This window comes from Monodon monoceros, unplaced genomic scaffold (genome assembly GCF_005190385.1).
Source record: "Monodon monoceros isolate NGI ecotype Baffin Bay Population unplaced genomic scaffold, NGI_Narwhal_1 Super_Scaffold_10, whole genome shotgun sequence".
In the NCBI taxonomy this organism is placed as follows: domain Eukaryota; kingdom Metazoa; phylum Chordata; class Mammalia; order Artiodactyla; family Monodontidae; genus Monodon; species Monodon monoceros.
In genome coordinates this window covers 49,739,818-49,761,819 of record NW_021703766.1, presented here as the reverse complement: position 1 = coordinate 49,761,819, position 22,002 = coordinate 49,739,818, and the positions used below count along the sequence as shown (strand labels likewise).

At 44.7% G+C, this 22,002-nt stretch overlaps 1 protein-coding gene across 1 annotated transcript in view; it reads right to left on the bottom strand.

Moving 5' to 3' along the window:
* Positions 1–22,002, bottom strand: part of ARHGAP35 (Rho GTPase activating protein 35) — a 118,655-nt gene that overhangs the window by 47,649 nt on the left and 49,004 nt on the right. The window contains exon 3 of the mRNA XM_029211604.1: positions 11,415–11,559. Coding sequence (XP_029067437.1) covers positions 11,415–11,559 — 145 coding nt within the window. The remainder of the gene's footprint in view (positions 1–11,414; positions 11,560–22,002) is intronic.

The following is a 22,002-nucleotide window of genomic DNA, read 5'->3' as shown; positions in this document are numbered from 1 at the left end:
TGGACCGTCCCCCAGTTACTAATAACAGTTGCACTCTGTCCTCTCCCCATCTCTACCCCCTGCCTTAATCTGCCCTGATGTGCTTGTTGCCAGGCTGTCTCCCAAAAGGCCTCTGATCTAATGGCAAGCGCTTCTCCCCAAAGATGCTACCCTCAATTAGTGGTGAAATTTAAATCTGCCACGCAGAAAGCACTCTGCTCATTTACCCGGGCAAACGAGCTCAATCAGGAAGAAGGTCACAGCTCTAAGTATTCTGTCAAAGAGCATTTTTACAGAGGGCTTCCATTTGCGCAGAGGAGCCGTGGGCCACCTCTGACCTGCGAACAAAGCAGACAAGCTGATCTCCAGCCACGGCTGCAGGGCTCCACACTCACACTCAGACACACTGGGGGAAGAGCTTCGCTTCCAGACTCTGCCTCACCCTTCCTCCCCTCACAAACTGCCCACAGGGTTGAACATTTCATTTTAAAGTCTTACTGGTAGGTGTCAATAAAAACACCTATTTACCTGTGCTACAAATGGCCAAAACTGAATCAGGGAGCAATGCCCCATGACAGCTCATCAAGTAAAAACCATAGGGTTACCAAGATCTGTGCTAACCACAGTCTCAACTCGGAACCACGAGGAGAGCCCCAGCAAAGAAAAGGGCTACACCACAAGGTATTGGAAGAATTCAAGATTCTTCCAGCCAGGCACACTTGGCAAACGGGAATGATCTAGCTGCTAAAATAATGTATGACACAGCTCTGTGCACCCACATACACCCTCGCCAGAACGATCCCTTACCCCTTAAAAGACAGGAAACACAAAGCCATAAATAGGTAGCAGAGATCCTCCTACTGCTTTAGCTCTCAGCCTCATAGACTTATTGCCCCTTCAGGAACTGATATGTGCTTCAAGACATCTTTTAAACCAACATGTTCAACATGTTAAAATTAATTATTAAAAACTGCCTCACTCCTGGGTATATACCTGAAGTAGATGAGTGCACATACACACACCAATATTCATGTACAAGAATGTTCAGAGCAGCACTGTTCATAACAGCCCCCAAACTGGAAAGTGCCCAAATACCCACGAAGAGTAGAATGAATAAATAAATTGTGGACTAGCCACATGATGGAACAGTATACAGCAATGAGAATGAATGAATCACGCAACCACGAGGGAGCTTACAGACGAATGTCACAGACATCATGCTGAGTGAAAGAAGCTAGGCCACAACTATGCATTTGGTATATGAGTCCATTATTAAAGTACAAAGGCAGGCAAAACTATTCTGTAACTGGCAGAAGCCAGGGGCAGGAGCCAGGGTAGTAAGTTTTGCAGGCAGCTGGTCACCTTCTGTTTCTTGGTCTGGGTACTGGTTACACAGGTGTATTCAGTTAGTGGCTACTCATGGAGCTGTACTTGCGATGAGTGCACTCTTCTTAATGGATACTATGCTTCAGTGAGAAGCTCTGAAAAACTGCTTACAGGGAATTCCCTGGCGGTCCAGTGGTTAGGACTCCGTGCTTTCGCTGCTGAGGGCGCGGGTTCAATCCCTGGTTGGGGAACTAAGATCCTGCAGGCCGTGTGACCAAAAATAAATAAATTAAAAAATAAATAAAACGCTTGATTCTGTTGCCTCCTCACCCGGTTAAAACAAACAAACAAACAAAAAAAAAACCCTGCCTACAGACATTGTCTAATGTCATCCATTACTGTTCTGGGTAAGTGTCCTATTTGGGTTTCCACAACCGCAGTAAATCAGTAACATGAGCCACCAAAATAATGGCCAACATGGACTGAGTGATTACTACGTATGAGGCATTATGCTAAGAACATTACAAACAGGAGTTCATTTAATTCTAAAAAATTCCCTTTGAAAGAGCTATTATTTTTATTCCCAATTTGAAGGAACAGGAAAATGAGGCTTAGACAGTTTAAGGCCAGCTACTGCGTGGGAAAGTCAGGACACTAGAGGTGACTCAGAAGCTCATACACTAAACACCTGGCTACCTGAATGGGAAAGGGGTTCGGGTTATAAACACAGAAGTTGCACTAGGCCCCCAAACTTTTTTCTATTTCATGACACTGACCTTTTTATTGAGTCCAGGCCAGTTGTCTTGTAAGATGTATCACATTCTGGATTTGTCTGATTATCTACTCATGATAAGATTCAGATTAAATATTTTTGGCAACAAGGCACATAATGTCAGGCTGAACAGCTGGGGGTGCCAGCCCTGTTCACCTTTTGTTAAGGTGGTAACCCCCGTATCTCCCCATTATAAAGGTACATTTCTCCTTTGTAATTAGTAATTAATGTGCTGGGTGGTATTCTGAGACCATGCAAATATCAAGTTCCCTCAACACCTTTCCTCAGTGATTTTAAAAAAATCAACCACTGAGGCATAATTTATATACAATAAACTGTATCCATTAAAAGCATACAGTTTGGTAATTTTGAAGTATGTGTACATGAGTAAAATCATCACCACAATCAAGATATGGAATATTTCTATCACCCCCAAAAGTTTTCCCATGCCCCTCCGCAAGCAATTTTTCTTGCCACTCCCATCTCCTAGGCAACCATAACCACTGACCTGCCTCCTGTCACTATAGATTAGTTTGCATTTTCCAGAGCCATGTATAAATGGAATCATAATTTGTAGTCTTCTGTGTCTGGCTTCTATCACTCTCAGCATATAATGATTCTGAGACCTGACAATGTTGCTGTGTGTAGCAGTAATTCATTCCTTTTGGCCCCTGAGTAGTATTCCAGGGGATGGATGGACCAGTCTGTTTACTCACCTGAACAGCAGTGGCGAGGGTTCTAACTCCTCCATATCGTCACTTGGTCCTGTCAGTCGTTTTATTCTCCAGTGATTTTTAAAATCCAGTAATGTTCCTTGCCTGAATTAATTATTCATTTGTGTGATTATGTCTATTTCCTCCACCCCTGGTCGTCATGAGGGCAACTTTAGTTCAACACAATGCCGAGCACTAATTAATATATTAATAAATTAATGCAATAAATACCTGCTGAATGAACAGAATCTGCCATCCACCCCCCCCCCACCAAAAGATGGTAAGCTAAATATTTTTCAACCTACTAACGACTTATCAGGACATTTCTTTCTTTCTACAACCACCTGGTGCTGTATCTGGATTTTCCCTCCATCAGAGGTGAGAGGTCAAGCTTGACCGGATTCTGCTGCCCATCAAGGAGCCCCTGGAAGGCAGACAGAAGAAGTCCCTCTCAGGACCTCCCTGGCAGTCCAGTGGTTAAGACTTCGCCTTCCAATGCAGGAGGTGTGGGTTTGATCCCTGGTTGGGGAGCTAAGATCCCACACGCCTCGCGGCCAAAAAACCAAAACATAAAACAGAAGCCATACTGTAACAAATTCAATAAAGACTTTAAAAATGGTCCACATCAAAAAAAATCTTAAAAAAAAAAAAGAAAAAGCCCCGCTTGCAATACAAAGCCTGCTAAGTGCAGGCACTGAAACCCCAATGCAGGGTAGTGTGGTTCGATTCCAGGCCCTCCAGCAAAAGGGCTTTTGAAAATAAATGTGAATTTCAGGGGCAATGTTGTGCCCAGGTAGGCACTGCCTCGAAAGGCAGGGTCCTGGTTCTGTTACCAGACTGTGGGGTAGGATTCCTCCCAGAGAGCAGGGGAAGAGAATATAAATGCTGCCACCTTCTCCCCACCTTCTCCCTCCTGCACTTTATTGACACCGAGGTCCTCCCTGCAGTGATAAAAGACCGTGATGTACCCTGACTGCCTCCCAAGGGTCACCTTCCCACATGTGGCTTCTTACAGCAACAAAACAATCTCTTGTGAAATGAGATCACACATGCCAAGTGCCCAGTACAATGCTTGGATCATAGCAAGCACTCAATAAATGTGTCAGGAATAGAAAATGGGGAAAGTTAACGTGATGGCAGACCATCTTTGGCATTATTATTTTAAACAGCTGCAGGCCTCCTTGACTACAGGGAGCTTTTCACTCTACAGGGACCAACAGAAAGTAAGATGCACTAACAAAACCATGGCCTACCAATTATTTATATGGTATGGTCTGAATACATTGTAATTTAAGATGCAAAAGAGGGGCCTTCTGTCCAAATGAAACTACTTCTCCCTGGGAACAATTCCTATTCTCAGCCCTCTGTGGCACTTGCTAGAGGTGCTGGGGATTGGTCACCTCTCAGTAAGCAAAGCAATTAAGAAAAGGATGGCTGGATGTGAAATGATTTTTGCCACTGTCACCCTGCCCCCTCTCACTGCCAAAAGAAAAAGGTTAAAAATCACAGAAAGAGGGAGCAAGGAGGTTTGGTCTCACACATTATTCAAAGAAATCATTCCTAGAGAATGCTATTCTTAGTTAAATGGCTGACAAGCGAGGCTGCCGGCCTGGGGAATACATGCAGCAGAGCCCAGATGAGCAGGGCACTAGGCATTCAGCCTCCAGGATACTAGACCTCCCGGGATGGGGAGGAGTGACACTTGGAAGAAGCTCCTTCAGGGAGTTTCTATGCTGTACGACGTGGATACTTCCCCCCAACTTCGAGAAGGAAGCCTTGACTCAAAATTGGCCCAGAGACTCGGGGTATAAAACCTTAGTTTTGTGACCATAGTGAGGTGTAAAGATAGCGTACTTATCCTGAGAAATTATTCTCAGGAGGATTGTGAGTAGGCTCTAAAAGTCCTCACCCCAACTCCAGTGAGATAAACTATCCAGAATTGAATATTCCTACTTCCTGCCACACATCAGAGACCTCAGATTAGCTTGGCCAATGCTCTCCTTCACCGAGGAGTCACACTGCTATCAAAGGGGAGCAGTGACTCTATTGCCCTGACCGATTTTCCACATGGATGAAAACTTGAAGAAAACTTGAAGAAAAAGCTTTCTAACCAGAAATACAAAGTCAAATCTGACCCCCAGTCAGTCCTCCCATCCCGCTGCCATGGTGACCCCAGAGCAGCTGCAGTAGTTACATGCCCTTTTCCAGCCTTCCCATGTAACCAGAGCTGAGAAAGTGAAAATCTAATATCCTATTAGCACAGAAAGCACAGAGGCTGTCACTGGGCCTGGGCTAAAAGCATCTGCAAATCAATCTGAAAGCTGTTCTACCTACTGGCCATTTCTGAACACATTCCAATTTTAGAAAATATGGAAACAGGATAAATGAACCGGTCAGAAAGCTCAGGAAAAAAAACAGGTGCAGGGACTTCCCTGGTGGCACAGTGGTTCAGAATCCATCTGCCAACGCAGGGGACACGGGGTTCGAGCCCTGGTCCGGGAAGATCCCACATGCAGCAGAGCAACTAAGCCTGTGCGCCACAACTACTGAGCCTGCACTCTAGCCTGTGCTCCGCAACAAGAGAAGCCACTGCAATGAGAAGCCCGTGCACCACAATGAAGAGTAGTCCCCGCTCTCTGCAACTAGAGAAAGCCTGCGCGCAGCAACGGAGACGCAACACAGCCAAAAATAAATAATTTTTTAAAAAATTTAAAAAAAAAACAAAAAACAGGTGCAAACTAGAACCAATCTCCACCCACAATCTTATGAGCTAACCTAAGAATATGGGGGAGGAGCTCCAACAGAGTCCTGGTAATAGCAGGAGCAGCACATTTTGAGGCAAGAAGGCAGCAATCCTTTCTTTGTGATTCGTGTTTAGGAGGAGTCAGCAATTTACTCACAAAACATGGGACAGGAACCTGCCACCCCTGGAAGGCAGAATGGCTGCAAACAAAGCTTCTCCTCCCATACTCCCAGAGACCCCCTTTGAGCCCAACTCTTGCCACCCTCTTCTCAGGTCAAAGGTTAAAATGCAGTTGGCTTGGAGATGAAATTTTAAAAGATGATGCACAAGATACAGTGTTAAATTAAAACAAACAAAAAACAAGCTGTGGAACAGTAGTACATGATCTCATGCTTTTAAACATTTTGGGGGACAGTATTAGCAGAAAACACAATCCAACTATTAATGCAGATTACTTCTGGAGACTTGGGATTATAAGGGACTTTCACTGTGTTATATACCTATATAACATCTACCTATGTTTATAATGATTAAATTTTTTACAGTGAACAAGTGTATTACTCTTATAATAAGATTTTTTTATTATTATTATTTTTGGCTGCGCCGCACGGCACAGGGGATCTTAATTCCCTGACCAGGGACTGAACCGGTGTCCCCTGCATTGGAAGCAGAGTCTTAACCACTGGACTGCCAGGGAAGTCCCAGAAAAAATATTTTTAAGGTGATGGGATGGTTTAAGTCGTCCCAATTCATAACGGTCACACCATTTCCTCTCTATCGCAAGGTTTTGGTTCGGTTTCTACTGTGACACTGGCTGTGAAGCGGCAGGTGGGTAGCAACACAGGCCCTGAGGCATGAAAGGCCTAACCATGGCTGGCAGGACTATGAACTCCCAAGCACTGCCCTTGAAAGTGATGATGTAATACTTTATTTGCCAGGATAAGCACAGTGCCCAGGTGCATGAGATGGACACAAAAACAGGGACACAATGACTTCTGACTTTGAACTGCATGGGGCAGTCCTGACAAACAAGTTTTATTTGGAATATCATCTCTAATTGGTTAGAAGTGACTGCCTGGACCACCACATGGAAACTGGGTCATGTGGCAATTCTACCATGAGTAAGAGAGGGAGACATGGGATGGGTGGTCAGGTGGCAGCACAGGCTTTCCCTAAGAAAAGCACAAGTTCAGTAGAAAGCAGCCAGAGCTGGGGAAACACCTGACCGACGAATTCATTCAGAGAGTCCCGATGCCCAATTCACAGATGTGCTGTGTCCAGGGAGGGAGGCGTCTGCAGCCCCAGCCCTCGGCTCAGACAGGAGCCACATGAGGAGGTGGCTATGGGTGGTGTCAGAAGGGGGCTGAGGACACTGGAGAGGTACAGACAGCACACCACACAAGGGTACAGTCTATACGACAACTGTCTAGACTCTTCAAAAAAGGTCATCACTAAAAAAAAAAAGGCAGAGAGAACTGTTCTCGACTGAAAGGGACTAAGGAGGCAATAGCTAAATGCACTGTGAATACTGATTGGATCCTAGAACAAAAGACTCAGCTTTAAGAGACAGTTTTAAGTCAACTGAGTAAATTTAAACATAGATCTATATGAAATGCTCTTGAATTAATGCTAATATTCTTAAAAGTGATAATGTTATTGTAGTTATAGAGGAGAAAGTCCTGAAGCTTAGGGATATATGCTGAGACTTTTAGAAGTAAAGTGACATGGTGTCCGCAGCTCACTTTCAAATGGTTTAACAACAATACAGTGGGCTTCCCTGGTGGTGCAGTGGTTGGGAATCTGCCTGCCAATGCAGGGGACATGGGTTCGAGACCTGGTCTGGGAAGACCCCACATGCCGCGGAGCAACTAAGCCCGTGAGCCACAACTACTGAGCCTGCGCGTCTGGAGCCTGTGCTCCGTAACGGGAGAGGACGCGACAGTGAGAGGCCTGTGCACCGCGATGAAGAGTGGCCCCCGCTCGCCGCTCAACTGGAGAAAGCCCTCGCACAGAAACGAAGACCCAACAGAGCCAAAAATAAATAAATAAATTTATTAAAAAACAATACACATTGTGGGGAGAAAGAGCAAATGTGGCAAAATGTTAACCACCAGTGAATACTGGGTGGTTACTGTAGTACTCTTTCAATGGATTTTACCACTTGCAAATTTAAAAGTTAGGGAGAAAAGAAAAAGGTCCTAACTCGGTAAAGTCTGACCGGCAATAGGAAGGAAGACCGAATGTACCACGGGTGAAGCTAACCGCGACGACCAGCACGCACTGAGCACTTCCGTGTGCCAGGCGCCACACTCGGCGCCCGACGTGCAAGTCCCCCTGAACCCTGGCAGCCCAAGCAGGCAGGTCCTGTCATCACCCTCAGTTTACAGATGAGCAAATGGCAGAACAAAGATTCTAAATGCGGTCTAATTGCAGACCTGAAGCTCTATATCACTCTTCCCGAATGCCTCTCCTAGTGAATCTGTTTTATTTTAAGTACATCAGGAGAAAATGCTACAGGGGCCTAAGAACGGGGAATGGTTAAATAATCTGTGATACAGCCATTTAATGGAACACTGTACAGCAATTAAAAGTCATATTTTCACAGAGTATTTAATGACAGGGGAACATGCTCACAAAATAATGTCTGGTTTAAAAAGTAATGGTTCTCAAAAAATGGTCCTCCAACATAACTCTTAGTTACTGAGTTCCTTTTTCTGCAGGAAAACGGGAGTAGGTAAGCTGGTGAACTCAGGGCTCTTTAGCCTCATCTGAGTTACGCTAAATTTTTTTTGAGAACTATAATACCACATATTCTGAATTACATAAAACTAAAAACCTATACACATGCAGAGAAATAAAACTATAAGGAAATACATCAAAATATCAACAGTGGTTTTCATTAAGTGGAAGATAATGAATCTTTAAATTCTTTTTCAGTTTTTGCCTTTTGTTGAATTTCTACAATGAACATGCTTTAATTTTATGAAGAGGAAAACAAATTCTTTTAGGAAACTGAGTACACAAAAGACACCTGCCCCCAACATACACATTAAGCTCACAGATACCACATCTAATTATTTTCCTGAAATTCTATAAAAGTACAAACTAATGCCAATGAGGGGAAGCATATGACCAGAATTTAAAGGGAAAGAAGAAGAAAACAATGCAATTAAGGTATTCCAGGTTGAAAACCAATCATTCCATCAACAACTAATGTGTATTGTGTGCCAGGTTCTCCGAGACAAGGGGAACAGAGAATCCTGTTCTCAAGATTGAAATGTGCCGGGAAGAACTACCAGGAAGGTTACATTCAAAGTGCTGCTGGGGGTGGAAGAGTCCTGAAGAATGAGGACAAGTTCCAGAGGCAAGGAGGAACGTGGGACACATTTCAAACCACACGAAGGGTATATGCAAAGCAGAGAAACACAAAGAAATTCTGCTCTGGCCATATCCTTCTAATACATGGTGTGTATTCTTGTAAAACAATTTTAAAATTAATGCCTGTGGTAGTATAAAACAGAAAGAATGGGGAGGGAGGGTCGGAGGGAGGGAGAGAAGGCAGGCAGACAACCACAGCATAACAGTACTGCAGTAGTGCGCGTAATAGGGAGGAGTTGAGACTGCGTCGGCATCTGGTAGGCAGTGAGGAAGCAAGAAGAGGTTTATAGTGGAGGAAATGCCATGTAATCAGGATGGACTGAGAAGGAGGGTGACAGTGGGGCAGTGGAAATGAAGTGGAGGAGACAGAGCCAAGAGGTGACAAAGGACAGCGACACACTTGGGAACGGATTAGGTGAGTCAGAGAGGACCCTGAAGTTCCAAGCTTTTGGGTGTCAGGGTGAGCAGGGGTGCAATCTAAGAGAGCTTTAAGAGAAGCAGCAGCTCAGGAGTGGCTGGTGGTGAACTGGGGGCAGGGTTGAAGAGGTCTTCGCACCTGAAAGGATTCATAGGTAGAAGAACACCTGTAGAAGCACAGGTAGAAGAGAGGCAGTGGACATAATAAAAAGCTAATCACAGGGCTTCCCTGGTGGCGCAGTGGTTGGGAGTCCGCCTGCCGATGCGGGGGACACGGGTTCGTGCCCCGGTCCGGGAAGATCCCACATGCCGCGGAGCGGCTGGGCCCGTGAGCCATGGCCGCTGAGCCTGCACGTCGGGAGCCTGTGCTCCACAACGGGAGAGGCCACAACAGTGAGAGGCCCGCGTACCGCAAAAATAAAAAAAAAAAGCTAATCACAGTCTAAGAGTCAGAGAAGCAAGGAGGGTATGGTAGATCAAGCCCACAGATGTGCTCAGCGAGAGGGCATGTGAGTAAAATTCAGACATTTGGTGCTACCACAGGTGAGCCAGTCAAAGAGCCCACTGAAAAGGGAAGCTCACCCTGACAGGAGAACCCTAACTAATAAATGAAGAAGGAATTAGGGTGATCATTGTCTCAGGGAAGAATCATCAATGGATGCTAAAACTAGTGGGTGAAAATATTAGGAGAAAACAGATACTTACACAGTCTGAAAGCATTTCCCTACAAAATACTTATTCATACAACGGGGGAAGAGTAGCTTTACAGTGGAGAAGCTTGGCAGACACCACTACCTTAATCAAGGGATCAAAGAGAAAATCTCCAGTGATGGGACAAACTGACAACACAAGCCAACTGGCATGATGCACTGAGAAGGACACAGCCTCGCTTCCCTGCTGTTACTGCCACAAGTGCAAACATGAACCTAATCATGAAGAAACATAAAAAAAAAAAATCCAAGTTGAGGAACCTCCTACAAAATAACTGATCTGTATTTTTTAAAATTAACAAGACCATGAAAAACAGATAAACTGAACTGTTCTAATTAAAGGAGACTAAAGAGACTTGATATTAGTAGCAGCCTATATCCTTGAGCTCACCTCTTAATGCTCAAGGGTCCACATAACCATGTGCCCACTATACCACCTCCTCAAAGCTCATCAGCTTTGAAAGTATCCAGGAGAAAATCAAGGGAAACAATGACATGGAACTGGAAGCTCCGGGGGTTACAAAAGAAATGCCAAGGATGGGAATTCCCTGGCAGTCCAGTGGTTAGGACTCTGAGCTTCCACTGCCGGGGCCTGGGTTCAATCCCTGGTCAGGGAACTAAGATCCCACGAGCCATGTGGCATGGCCAAAAAGGAAAAAAAAAAAAAAAAAAAAAGAAAAGGAAAAAATGTCAAGGAGACAGGTTATGGGAGCTCTAAATGAACAAAATAAATGTTTTTCACACAGGTAAAATTTTAACATTTCAAGAGCAATACAGAAAACTGTAAGACAGTCAGCCTTTGGGATAACACCAAGTTGCCAATGGACTTGAAATGCAGCTGCCTGACTAGATGATGTCTAAGCATCTTAGCTGGTTTTTTATTGCAGGAAAAAATTTCTATCAATATATGAATTTCAGGAACCTGATCAATGGCCATCTACACATTCCTTTTATTAAACCAAAATGTGTTAGTTTGGGTCCAGTACATTGGACATTTGGGTCCAGTACAGCGCTGAAGTCACTGATAAATAAAACCCTTTCCCTGCTGGGAGACCTGTAGGGGACAAACAGGCTCCACGCTATGACAGGGAGCTGCGGGACCACAGAAGAGGTATTCCAACCAGCCACAACTGCAGTCCTGACAACAGGACTGCTACCACACACTGAAAGGCCTAACATATCCCACACGACAGCCTCAAAACTACATGAAGATGGAGGATCCACACAAGTCTGACAGCTGTCGGGATTACTCAGCTCCTTCCCAGAAAGCATCTCACGGAAACAAGAAATAATTCCAGAATCTCCAGATGGCTCAGCCCTCTAGAGAGTGTCCTGTAAACAGTGAAAGCTGTAATCGGCTCTGAGGCAACACTTACCTGTGGCTTCAATGTACTCAATACATCGCTCAATAAATACAGGAATCGGTTTCTCTGGAGTCACCACGGTTGTTAAGGGCACCCCAAAATAGTTACTCTCCCAGGTCGCCTTTGTGATGGATGGCCGGGGTTTGGGCTTTGGTTTCTGTCCAGGAAAGAGAAAAGAAAGCACAAAAACAAAGTGATTCTCAACATACAACTCCAACTTCAGTAAGGCTTCCAGAGGGGAACTCTCAGTGGTGTGGAAACTGTTAGAAAGATTCCAAGCAGGATAAAGAGACCCACTTACTCATCTCATTCATCCAAGTATCACACAAGATGCCGGCAAGTTGCCACATAGTCACACCTTGGGTGTGAAACTGCATTATCAGAACAAAGGTGTTTATAAGAAGCAGGCCATGTTTATTTAACAACAATGAGATGACTGTCCAACATCCTTTACCAGGGGTACAATGGAGTAAACAGGAAACTTTCCAAACATTCCATACAGATAACAGATACTATACACTCAAGGATGGCTAAAATCTTTTCAAAAGATTAAAAAAGTGGAATTGAGGGCTTCCCTGGTGGCGCAGTGGTTGAGAGTCCGCCTGCCGATGCCGGGGACGCGGGTTTGTGCCCCGGTCTGGGAGGATCCCACATGCCACGGAGCGACTGGGCCCGTGAGCCATGGCCGCTGAGCCTGCGTGTCCGGAGCCTGTGCTCCGCAACGGGAGAGGCCACAACAGTGAGAGGCCCGTGTACCACAAAAAATAAGTAAATAAATAAAAGTGGAATTGAAAACTAATAATTTCCTCCTTCGAGAAAAGAGAGCATGCATTCTGCTGAAAGCCCAAGAGAAGACTTCCCTTTGATACATCAGCCTGGGGTTAATTCCCAATGGCTTCTGCATTAGGAAAGGGTAAAACCAACTAATCAGACATGACAAATAGGATAATTCTTTGTCCTTTCCTTCCTAGCAGTCACCTTCCTCATGTAGTAGGAGTAGCAGCAGCAGCAACAACTACTTGAGAGCTGCTACGTACCGAGCCAAGTCCCAGCTACTATTTCTATTAAACCGTATGGCATTCCATTTTACCAAGGAAAAATGTCTCACATGACACAACTAACAAGTGACAGTGCTGGGATTCAAACCCAGGAGGGTCTGTCTCCAAAGCCCACGCTCATAAACATTACTGAGATATTTTGCTCCAAAATTATTCAATCCTTTTATTTTGAAGATCACATGAGGAGGAAAAAATGCTCTAAACCAATGGTAAATTTCCTAAAGCTACAGAAATACACCTAAAATTTGGGGCTTTTGTTAAAATATCTACTAAAGAGGAGGATAACCAAATAGAATCAAGGTAAATGGACCCAGGTGTATCTCCAGCAACTCAGTTTCATCTGCAAGTTAATGAGACTAATTTAGAAGGGCAGGTTTATTTACAAATATGCCCAACTTAAAACTTAAAAGTATTTAGGGATCTCTGCATAAAATCCACTAAAGAGGACAGCTAACTAGCTAGGTCAGGGTCAACCATTCCCTTTCCTTATCCTGCTCACCCTCATTCCTTCTGGTACCCCCTTTATATGAGAACAAATCACTTCCTGTTTAGTCTGAAATTCGCTGAGGACTTCCTGTGCAAACAAGTGGCAAAAAACAAACAAACAAACAAAAAAAAAACGGCTGAGAATAAACTGTACATGAAAGAAGGAACGAGGCCATGTCTGGACTGCTGGCTGACACTATCTGAAATGACAACCCAAAGGCAAAGATGATCCAGTCCTCACGCAGCCCGCTAACTGATCTGGTATGGAGGACTGTAATGCAATGTGAATGGATCCCAGGGTCCCAGAGAAGAACACGCACTCCACAAAGCCTGTCACTGCAATATGCCTGCTCCTGGTAAAACCAGTGACACAGCCTCTCAGGCTGCAGGGAGTGGCTGCTGCTCTCTCCCCTGTATAGACTGCCTGAGGCAAACAGGCTCTGATTTCACACTTTTTACCAAAGAAGTATGGAAAAGCAAACTAATGATTTATCTTTACACGAAATAATTTAACCAATGTAGACTCTCCCTAGCATCTTCTACTTACATGAAGTACAACATAAAGATTTAAGCTTTCAAATCTAACAGACCTGGGTTTGAATCCTGACTGAGAAGTTCTGTGACTTTGGTCAAGTAATTCAGCACCTTGGAGACAGTACCCTCCTCACGAGGTGGTCCTGAGGGTGAAATGATACGATGTACTGGAAGTGGCTCAGTGCCTAGAGCGCAGTAGTTGCCCAACAATGTGAGAAGGGCGGAGTGTTTTCCATTGTTAGACACTGTAGCAACCGGTAACAATGCATCAGGTGAGGCTCTCCCTTAAAAATGCCGTACCATTTAAACTGTTAGCTGAAGAATCTGAACACACAAGGAAGACCATCCGGATTTAAGCGACATTCTTTTGGCCAACCCCAACCAGGCAGCATTTGCCAGTCAAAACTAACATAACAATAGCACTGTTCTTCAATAAAACCTTGAAGCTTCCAAATAAACTGCTGTTATAGAATAAAAAAAAAATGGGAACTTTAAGAGAGCTGCCAGGAAGCTACTTCCAATCACTATAATGCCTTCTGACCATAGCTCTAGTAAACAGACAATAAATTTTAATCTCATACTTCTTCCACCCTCTCAACACTAGAGCAAGATGATGAGGTGTGTTCTAACAGTCTAAGTTAGCTAGAAAATTTAGCCTCCATCAACTGAATACTTACTAAGCACCGGATCCTTGCTTAAATTCTTTTTTTTTTTGCGGTACACGGGCCTCTCACTGTTGTGGCCTCTCCCATTGCGGAGCACAGGCTCCGGACACGCAGGCTCAGCGGCCACGGCTCACGGGCCCAGCCGCTCCGCGGCACGTGGGATCTTCCCAGACCGGGGCACGAACCCGCGTCCCCTGCATCGGCAGGCAGACTCTCAACCACTGCGCCACCAGGGAAGCCCTGCTTAAATTCCAGATTCACAACAGATCTGTAGATATGGGTGTTAAAATTTAAAACTCCATTTTACAGATGAAGAAGCGGAATCCCAGAAAAATTCAGTTACTTGCCCAAGTCAGTTCTGACTACAAAACCTGCGTTCTTAACCACTATGGTTCACTACCTTCCTCTGAAAGTTCTTGGGATATGCGGAATTAAATAAATGATTAAATGATTAAGGGTACACTAACAATCTGAAGAACTTCTAAAGGTAATAAAGACTCACATAAAATACCAGGGATCTTTAAGCTGGGCAAGGGAAGAATGGGGCATGATGACAGCTATTTCAAATAGCTACAGGACTATCTCATGAAAAGAGAGCAGATGACTTTGTATAGTCATGTTGGGAGAGATAAGAGAGGCAGTTTTGGCCAGAGAAATTAAAAAAAAACAAAAAAACCCCAGCTGTTTAAAAACGAAAGGACTGCTCTGTAAGTATTCGAAGCAGAGGCTGCAACCTACCTGCCATACTCATTGTCAAGGAGATTCTGCTGTCAGGTGGAAGGCTAAATTAGAGAGCCGCTCTTTTTTTTTTTAAAGGTAACTTTAAAATTTATTTATTTATTTTTGCCTGCGTTGGGTCTTCGTCGCTGCGCGCGGGCTTTCTCTAGTTGCGGCGAGCAGGGGATGCTCTTCATTGGGGTACGCGGGCTTCTCACTGCAATGGCTTCTCTTGCTGCGGAGCACGGGTTCTAGGCGCGCGGGGGGGCTTCAGTAGTTGTGGCGCACGGGCTTAGCTGCTCCGCGGCATGTGGGATCTTTCCAGACCAGGGCTCGAACCCGTGTCCCCTGCATTGGCAGGCGGATTCTTAACCACTGCGCCACCAGGGAAGTCCCAGAGAGCTGCTCTTATCCCTCTCACCTCAAAGAGTCTAATAAGATCTAACCTAGTTCAGCACTTCAACTTACAAAACAGAGAGTAAGCTTTGGCAAGGGCATCAACTCCCGTTGTTGACTGACATGGATATTCATTCTCATTCTCTCTAAGATTTAAACAAACTCTGCTTTACAGAATGTCAAAATACTTCCTTGAAATAACTGAAGGCTCTCTAGGGTGTCACAAAATCAGACAGGGATTCTTGCACAACTAATTCTAAACCTTCCTAGGAAGGAAATCAGACTTTGTGGTGCATGCCAAGAATTGGACCGGACTGTTGACATAACAAGCAACACCTCAGGCATCTGAAGGGTTACCGGGCACACGTCAAGATGGAAATGCCACTCTTCTGAGTGGGCTGCCAGATGTCTCAGTCCCAGGTCAGATATGTGTCACTCATTAGGGAGTCAGTGGAGCACCCTCAGCAGCAGGTCCTTGGAGAGAAGAAAATAACACCATCCCAACATCTCTCTTCTTTTAGGCTCACTCATTAGCAGGCTGAACTGAAAAAAGCATCTAGCCAGAGGAAACCAAGCCCTGAGAACAAACTACACATCTGCACGTCTAAGTTTAGAGTCTGACTGGGTCCAAAATGTAAAATAATAGTGATTAATCACGAGTGGCCATGTGCTAGACACACTGTGCTAGGTGCTCTGCACAGTTATCTGAAACCTCACAACCACCCTTCGAGGTAAGGGTTATTAACCCCATTTTACAGATGAGAGAACAAAGGCTCAGACAGATTCACACCCAGCACTGAGAGAACCAGGATTCAGAGGCCAGTGATGTACGAATGTCAAAGCCCCACGTTCCTTCCCCTACACGAACTATCTCCATGATGAAACACACCGCTGACAGAAACAAAGGACTGGGTCGGCTCAAATCATCTTCACCTTGCCCTTTGGATAGATATTTTTTGAATAAATAACATAGTCCATTGTTCTTTACTTCACAGTTTCCTTAAAAACATGCCTGATTCTTAGTCTTGATACTAACCAGGTGGCAAAGGAAACAAAGAAATAAACCAATAGCTTATGCCAGTGTTGCACTGGGGAGAAATGGTGATTGGAATTTGCCTCTGGCCTCTTGGCCTTTCTGAAACAAGAACAGAGCATAAAGGGGAAACTCCTGCTTATGGGACAGTACGCCCACCCCAAAGCTCCTCCAAGTCCACGGGGCAAGAAAATGATTAGAATGCCAGCCAAAGAATAATAACAGCCAAGAGAAGGAGCCCTTCTATCAGCCTGTAAAATGACTGGGTTCCAGAGCCTGATGTGCAATTGACACTCAATACATTTCTTGAACAAAAACGGTTTCCAGTAATGTACAAGGCCAATGTTTCTTTATATTTTTTTCAAGTTTAGCTGAGATGATGACTATCTCTGTGGGTACCAGAGTATTTTTTTTTGTCTTCTAACATTGTTCTGCTCTTACTAGGATGTGAGGTGAGGTTCAGAACGTCATGTTCATACTGACAGTAGTACTATCACAGACTCCGTTTTAAAAAACAGATGAGGTCATGAATTCCCTGTATCACTCTGTGAGCACTGAACAAGGGATAGTCATCTACATACACATATGACCATTTTCCTAATGCGCTAAGTTTCCAGTGTGCAGGAATCTAGGCATTTTTCCTTTTTAATGAATTATACCCAAGGTCACCTAACAGACTAGCAGCAGAGCTAATACTAAAGTCATCTCTCGCCCTCAGTGAACTTACAATCTAATGGGTATTAGAGAAGATATATGTCTACAGCAAGCAAAGGTGATCTAGGTATCAGATAAAAACCAACTGAGTCACAAAGAAAAAAGAAGTCTCCCACAGCCTCAATGGAGAGGTCAGCCACTCTTTCTGGATAAAGGATATTCTATCTTCTATGGAAACAGCAGGTACAGCTATTCAGTGATCCTAAACTGCCAACTTCAAATATTCTCTCCCCGTCTCCATAAATACCCTTATCCATGTCAAATTACTTATCCAGATTTTAGGGTCAGAAAACGCGGTCACTGGAGTTGTACCACCTAGCACAGCCTCTTAAATGCTTGGTAACATACCTAATACAGCAAATAAAAAACAGAATCCAGTCTGCGTTTCTGTTTTTAAGGAGGAATGCCATATACAGAATGTAGTCTGCAACAGGGACGGTGTCCTCTGAGTGGGGCAATTCTCCCTCTTGAGAGTGAAACTGATACCAGCAAAGCCCTCGAGGGTCACACACATGGTTTGCCAAGTTGTATAGTGGCACACCCTGAACTAACTGTAACTGGTAGGAATCTTAGAAAAACCAAAAGATTCCATAAACTACATTACTCTAGGTTTCCCCCAAAGTGTTTTCTTGCATTCTATATTCAACATTACAGCTTTCTGATTGGTGATGATTCCCTCGTATTTCCAACACAGCTTCAAAAGGACCTTTTCAATTAAGTTACTCGCTCATGCCCCACATGTATTCTTGGCTGACTGGTGCTCCCCCTTCTGGCTCTGAAAAAATCTAAGCCCAAGTTCAAGAGAAAACCTGGGGACGGATCTGTTCTGACTGGCAAAGTCTATTATGAAAGCACAAATGCTCAGCCTCGTCTCCTTCAAGCTAGCAGTTAGCACTATGACCTGGTCACTCTCCCACTTGGAGCATCTTTATTTAGGGATGAACCAGGAAGTAGCACGAAGTCTCCTAGCATCCCTAACCCTCCCTCTGGCACGGTGGGAAAAGAAAGGCATGTCATCCCCTCATAGGCACCAAATAAATAGAGACCATAGCTTTTTGCCCTATAAAGGCATGAATCTGGGTCAATCCCTGTTGCCTTCTCAGGCTGAATGGCCAATGCAGTAGGGGGCTAAGCAGCGAGGAGGGTCCACTAGTTCCAGGAAGTGTTTATAAACATTCCTGCCTGGTTCGACACCCACTGAATCTGGACTTTCCAGAGCTGTGGGGGTCAGTTTTCACCTGCTAGCCTCCCCTCAAACACTGTATAAAAAGCATTCAGAAGGCCTTTCTCTATGGAAGTAGAGGTGATCCCTGATTCGAGCTGAAATAATCTGAGTTCCTACAAAGATATTTCAGTATCACTAGGTGGTAGAGGAGAACAAGTTGGCCCAGTGAAGATCAGAGCAGTTCTCTGCTCTCTGAAAAGTGGATTTGGGTTGACTATTGTAATTTTTTTCTCTTTTAGAAGAACAGGTGTGCCCTAAGCTAAAGCAGGTAGTTAAAGACAGCCTATTTTTGTCACCAAAAACAAACTACAGCAGTTCTTTGGGCTTAAAATAAACTGAGAACCGAGTGACACCAGCTCAAAACAATTTCTCAAAGTTCCAGTTGCTATTTCAGTGACTCCATGCCTTTTTTGTCCTCTACTCAAGTAGACACTGAAGCTAGAAACAAACAGCACTATGCTGTTCTTAGGGGGCAGTGTGGGGAAATAGATGTTGTTAGATAATAAGCAAAGTCCTTTGTCTAAAATGAACAAATTGACTGGACTGACTGAGTACTCCAACTGTGTGCCTGGCTATGGAATAGTACCATCTTTCCTGGAGACGGGACTCTAAAAACCCACTGGAAGCAGAAGTCAGAAGACTGGGGTTCCAAAATCTCAACTTCCACTCAGTAACTACACTAATTTGGGGGCACTGAGACTCAGTCTCCTCATCTCTAAAACCAGGATTTTAAAAAATCACTTCCTTAAGATTGTTAAGAGAAATAGATGAAAAATTGATGTGAAAATGCCTGGTACTGTACCTGGCATACAGTAGGTATTCAATAAATGTAGGAAGGTACAAAGTCTTTCACATGGGATCCGTAGCCCTCTGTTATTCTGCCCAGTTCTCCCTCACCCTCTACAGTAGCCGCTCTAGGTCTCTTTCAAGTCTTAGAACATGCCACATTTCTTTCAGCTCCAAGTTCCACACTGTTTTCTCAAAAGCTCGACCCAGGAAGCCTCCATCTTCACTGACTTTGCCTGCTTCATCCTTTCAGTCTCAGCTTTATATATCATTTCCTCTGGGAGCTTTCCCAGATATCCTAGGTGAGGGTAAAACTCCTTGCTATACAATTCCTTAGCACCCTGCACCTCCACTCCGGCAACATTCAAAATGCACGTAAATACACGTATAAAATCTATCATTCTCTGTTACGGTGAACTAGATGAACGCAACTACCACACATACGATACTTAGCACAACACCAGGCATACAAGTGCTCAGGAAATGCCCGTGCGTGGAGGTGAATGTTTCCTTCCTAAAAGAATGAATGAACATGTGCTTTGGAGCAAGAGTACTTCTTTTAAAAGATAAAATTCTTTCGGGATTCAGAAAATCCAAGGTCAAGTCAGCGCCCCTACCCCACTTTTAAGACCAAGGTATTTATCTGGACCTAGAGCTCATGGGGCAGGGCTTAGCCTTTTCTGAAGCACACACTGAGAGTCTTTCCCGAGCAGGTTACAAAGAGCTCATATTTCATACCATTTCAGCTTGTCAAAATGCAACATCCCTCCCTGTGGAGCGAGCAGTCCAATTCCCCAGCTGGTTTTTATTCACACTAGAAACTTTAACTCCGTTCTAGGCCTCACAAAATGAGAGCTGTGTCCACACAAAGCCACAACAACCAGCCAATTCACTGAATCCAATGAAATAAGCCAATTCACTGGGGGGGGGGGGGCGGGGGGGACACAAACTGTCAAACTGGTTACTTGGTGCCTTATAGACCAAACAATGCGTGATTGAATTGGTTTGCTTTTCAATAGGTTGTCTTGTCATGTGGTAGCTGGAGTGAGTGAAAGATTTTCTTTATCATTCTGTTTTTGTCTTTTTTTTAAAAAACCCCACAAAACAAGAGCACGTCAGATAGAAGGGTAAAATAGCCGGTAACGTCTCCTCTAAATCTGTGGCCAAGCACAACGAATTCAGCAGTTTGAGCTTGCCCGAACAGCACATTGTGTGCAGCAAGGCACCCCAGCCTGTTTTTTGGCTTTAAAATAAGACCCTGCTGGTCCTGATCTCATCTTTGCAAACGCATGGCACTGGGAGACAGAGACCATGTGCAATGACAACTCTTTACAGACAAAGCATCTATTCATGGACCCCACTGAAGTGCAAGCGTAGATTTTCAATTTCATTCAGCTGAGTGCGGAAGGCTCCCACTATGAGGGTGGGTTACTAAATGGTTCAGCTGGGAAAAGGACCCAGAATGAGAGTCAGCTGCTTTACAGTTTGCACTTTCATGAGCAGAAATGAAAGCCATTCCCTCACTCTAACTCCAGTTTTACAGTAAGGAGCTAATCTAGCATATGAGCCAAGGGCACTGAGCAATTTCTCTTTCTCCACATCACACAGGTATCCAGAGCACAGCTTTTTTGGTTGTTGTTAGGGCTGTCGCTAGGGTAAGGGCGGAGAAAGCAGCCAAGTAACACACAGGGTTAAAACTTATACAAAAGGGAGGGACAATGTTGGTCCATCAAGCTCTCAGCTAGACCAGACCAGTCTTCTCGCATCCTTGAATACAACATGCGTATTTTCACCTTCAAGCCTTTCCCCACCTCACACCACTTCTTCAATTCTACTCATTCTTCAAGGTCAAGTTAAATAATAATAACTAACGCTTATCCAGCATGCACTATGCTCAGTGTCTTACAGGCACAATCTCATCCCATCTCCCACACCGTATGAGAAAGGTGCTACTAAGTCCGCCCCTTTTGCGGAAGGGACGCGGAGAGGTGAATCAAGTGCCCGAAGGCCCAGTAAGGAAGAGGAGGAACTGGGTTTTGACTTAGGCCCCCTGATTCCCAGAGCTCCTGATCACCACACACTGCACTACCTTAACCACCCCCAGCACAGGATGTCTGCTCTGCCCCACACAGACCCCCTCCCCTCCCCCTCTTAGGCAGAGCACCTATTTGCAGAAGCCGTGTAGGTCTTGCTGCCTCAACTGGGTGCTAAGGTCTGGGCAGGACGGGTCTGTGCCATTTCCCCAGTGGTGTGTGGCATGCAGGAGGAACTAAGTGTGTTTTCCATTACCAAATGGCTCTCCCCTCACTTCAAATAAATACTGTACTGCTTTGGCATGCCAATAAATATCAAAGGCCAAATCCCCCACGTAGGGGCTGGCTTGGCATTCTCTGACCCATGGTACCTTGCTTTCCCAGTAAACAAGCGTCAGTCTGATTTCTTAACGGCAGCAAATTTTAATAGGAGGTTTGCTCCAACCAGGAACAGAATGAAAACTTTGCTTATCTCTGCACTAGGATGACAAAGCAGCTACGCTCATTTTAAGGCACCATTTTCCAAGGCAGGAAAAGACAACTTCACCTTTTACTCACTCTTTCCAAAGGATACTCCTAAATGACTTCTGGCACGCTATTGCTCTTGGGCCAGAGGTATCATTTTTATTTGACTAGGAGAGGTGTGGCCCACGTAACCAAGACAGACGGGAAGCCGACCACTTCTTGCGTGCTGACCCGGCAACCCGGCGCGAGGCAGCTCCGGGTTAGGAGGCACTCATTGCCGGCGTGGAGGCGGCCATCCCAGAGGCTCACGGTAACCAGCTGCTCTCTGCTGAGCCTACTCTCTAAAGCACAGCTTGTCTGGGAGTGTGTTTTAAAAGCTTTATTTCCAACAGTATTAAAAACGTAGCTTGAAGTCGGAAAACCCGTTATGATTCGCAATGTGGTATTATGCCACCTTCCTAATTCCCAGGTGTGCAGACACCTCCACA